Source organism: Myotis davidii, unplaced genomic scaffold (genome assembly GCF_000327345.1).
Source record: "Myotis davidii unplaced genomic scaffold, ASM32734v1 scaffold663, whole genome shotgun sequence".
Lineage (NCBI taxonomy): Eukaryota > Metazoa > Chordata > Mammalia > Chiroptera > Vespertilionidae > Myotis > Myotis davidii.
This window is the reverse complement of record NW_006295816.1, coordinates 2,080,204-2,081,723: the sequence shown is the minus strand read 5'-3', so window position 1 is coordinate 2,081,723 and position 1,520 is coordinate 2,080,204. Positions and strand designations below refer to the sequence as shown.

General features: G+C 68.4%; 1 protein-coding gene across 1 annotated transcript in view; it reads right to left on the bottom strand.

Moving 5' to 3' along the window:
• Position 1: 1 nt before the first annotated feature.
• SEMA3F (semaphorin 3F) overlaps positions 2-1,520 on the bottom strand; it is a gene marked incomplete at its 3' end in the record, with an annotated part of 22,570 nt that continues 21,051 nt past the window's right edge. Inside the window, exons 8-12 of the mRNA XM_015568286.1 lie at positions 1,326-1,513; positions 673-761; positions 515-556; positions 199-356; positions 2-35 (exon numbers count right to left, since the gene is read on the bottom strand). Coding sequence (XP_015423772.1) covers positions 2-35; positions 199-356; positions 515-556; positions 673-761; positions 1,326-1,513 — 511 coding nt within the window. The remainder of the gene's footprint in view (positions 36-198; positions 357-514; positions 557-672; positions 762-1,325; positions 1,514-1,520) is intronic.

Genomic DNA, 1,520 nt, shown 5'->3' with positions numbered 1-1,520 from the left:
GGTTCCCGTGCCGGACGTCCTGCCGGCGGCTCCGCCTGGGTGAGGAGAGCCACTGACGGAGCTGCCTAGGGAACTCGCCCTCCCAGGCCCTGCGCCCTGAGACCAGGGCCACGGACTCCCTCTGGGTGACTTCACCTCCACCTCCAAACCCCCAGGGTGGGGCCTGGGGCTAGAACCCCCCGGGTCTGGGGTGCACACCTCTTGGAGGACGCGGTGTAGCGGGAACAGGCCTGGCCGTCCCAGGCGCAGTAGGGGTCCCGGGCGAGGCAGCAGTCGGCACAGGCAGCCCCGTAGGCCTGGCAGCGGTGCAGGCTCAGGTGCGTGACGCCCACAGCAGAGGCCACGTACAGTTGTTGCTGGGGAGGGGGTGGGGGAGGGGCTGGTCAGTTCCCTCCCCCAGGCAGCCCCTTCCCTTCCTGTTCTGTGCCTCAGTTTCCCCACCCCTGTGCCCAGGGCATGACCCCCAAGGGGAGCGGGCGCCATCCTCCCCGCAGCCCGCCCCACTGAAACTCACCCTCTTGGAGGAGATGGTCATGGTCTTCACGGGCGCTGGGTCCTGGGAGGAGAGAAGGGTCAGCCCGGGGCTCTGGGGCCTTCCCGGCCCCGCCCTGGGCTCTGAGGTCGGGCGCTGGCACTGAGGGCCCCGCGAGGACAGGCCGGGGCCACACCCACCTTGAAGACCTGCACCTCCTCCAGCATGAGCTCCTCCATTTCCTGGTCGTCCTTGGGCAGCACGATGACCTTCTGTACTGTCCCGCGGTCTGGAACGGGCCGGGCAGGGCCTCAGTGGGCTGAGGGCACTGGGGAAGGGGCACTGGCCTCAGCCCCTTCCCCACCAGGGCCCGACCCCAGGGGCAGTGGTCAGCAGCTCTGTGCCAGGGCTGAAGCCTCCCCGATAGCGGGGAGAGGTCTCTGAGAGGACTGGCCGGGGTTGAGGGGCGCCCCTCCACCAGACCCTGGCTGGGCACCACTCAGAGCAGGCGCTGGCGGCCCGTGCAGAGGCTGCTGGAGCTGTGGGGGGTGCCCTTCACGTAGGTGCACACGAGAGCACGTGGCAGTATTTGGACCCACATATCCTGGAAGTGTCAGCCATGTCCCCCTTCTCCTGCCCGTACAGGGTCTCTTGTCCCCCAGGGATGAGAATGGGGTCTGCCCACCCCTAGTCTGCTACCCTGGCAACAGGGAGAAGCCTCCACAGGATGAAGGGGGCAGAGCTGACCTTGCCCAGCCTGTAGCAACCCCAAGAGCGTAGGTCCCAGCCCCATGGAGAAGCCCCCTCCACCCGTGGGCCCAGCGCAGGAGGGGCTGGGAGCAGCAGTGGGTACCTGTGCCCAGGAAAAGCACCTCATAGCGCCCATCGGCCGCATCCACCTGGTCCACGGCGACGGTGGTGAGGCGGTAGGGGGCGCCCGTGCGGACCACCAGCGGCCGCCGCTGCAGCGGGTACACGGGCTGGTACATGAGCGGGTGGCTGCGCATGAAGTTGATCACCTCGTCGGGGTAGTCCTTGGGACTTCATG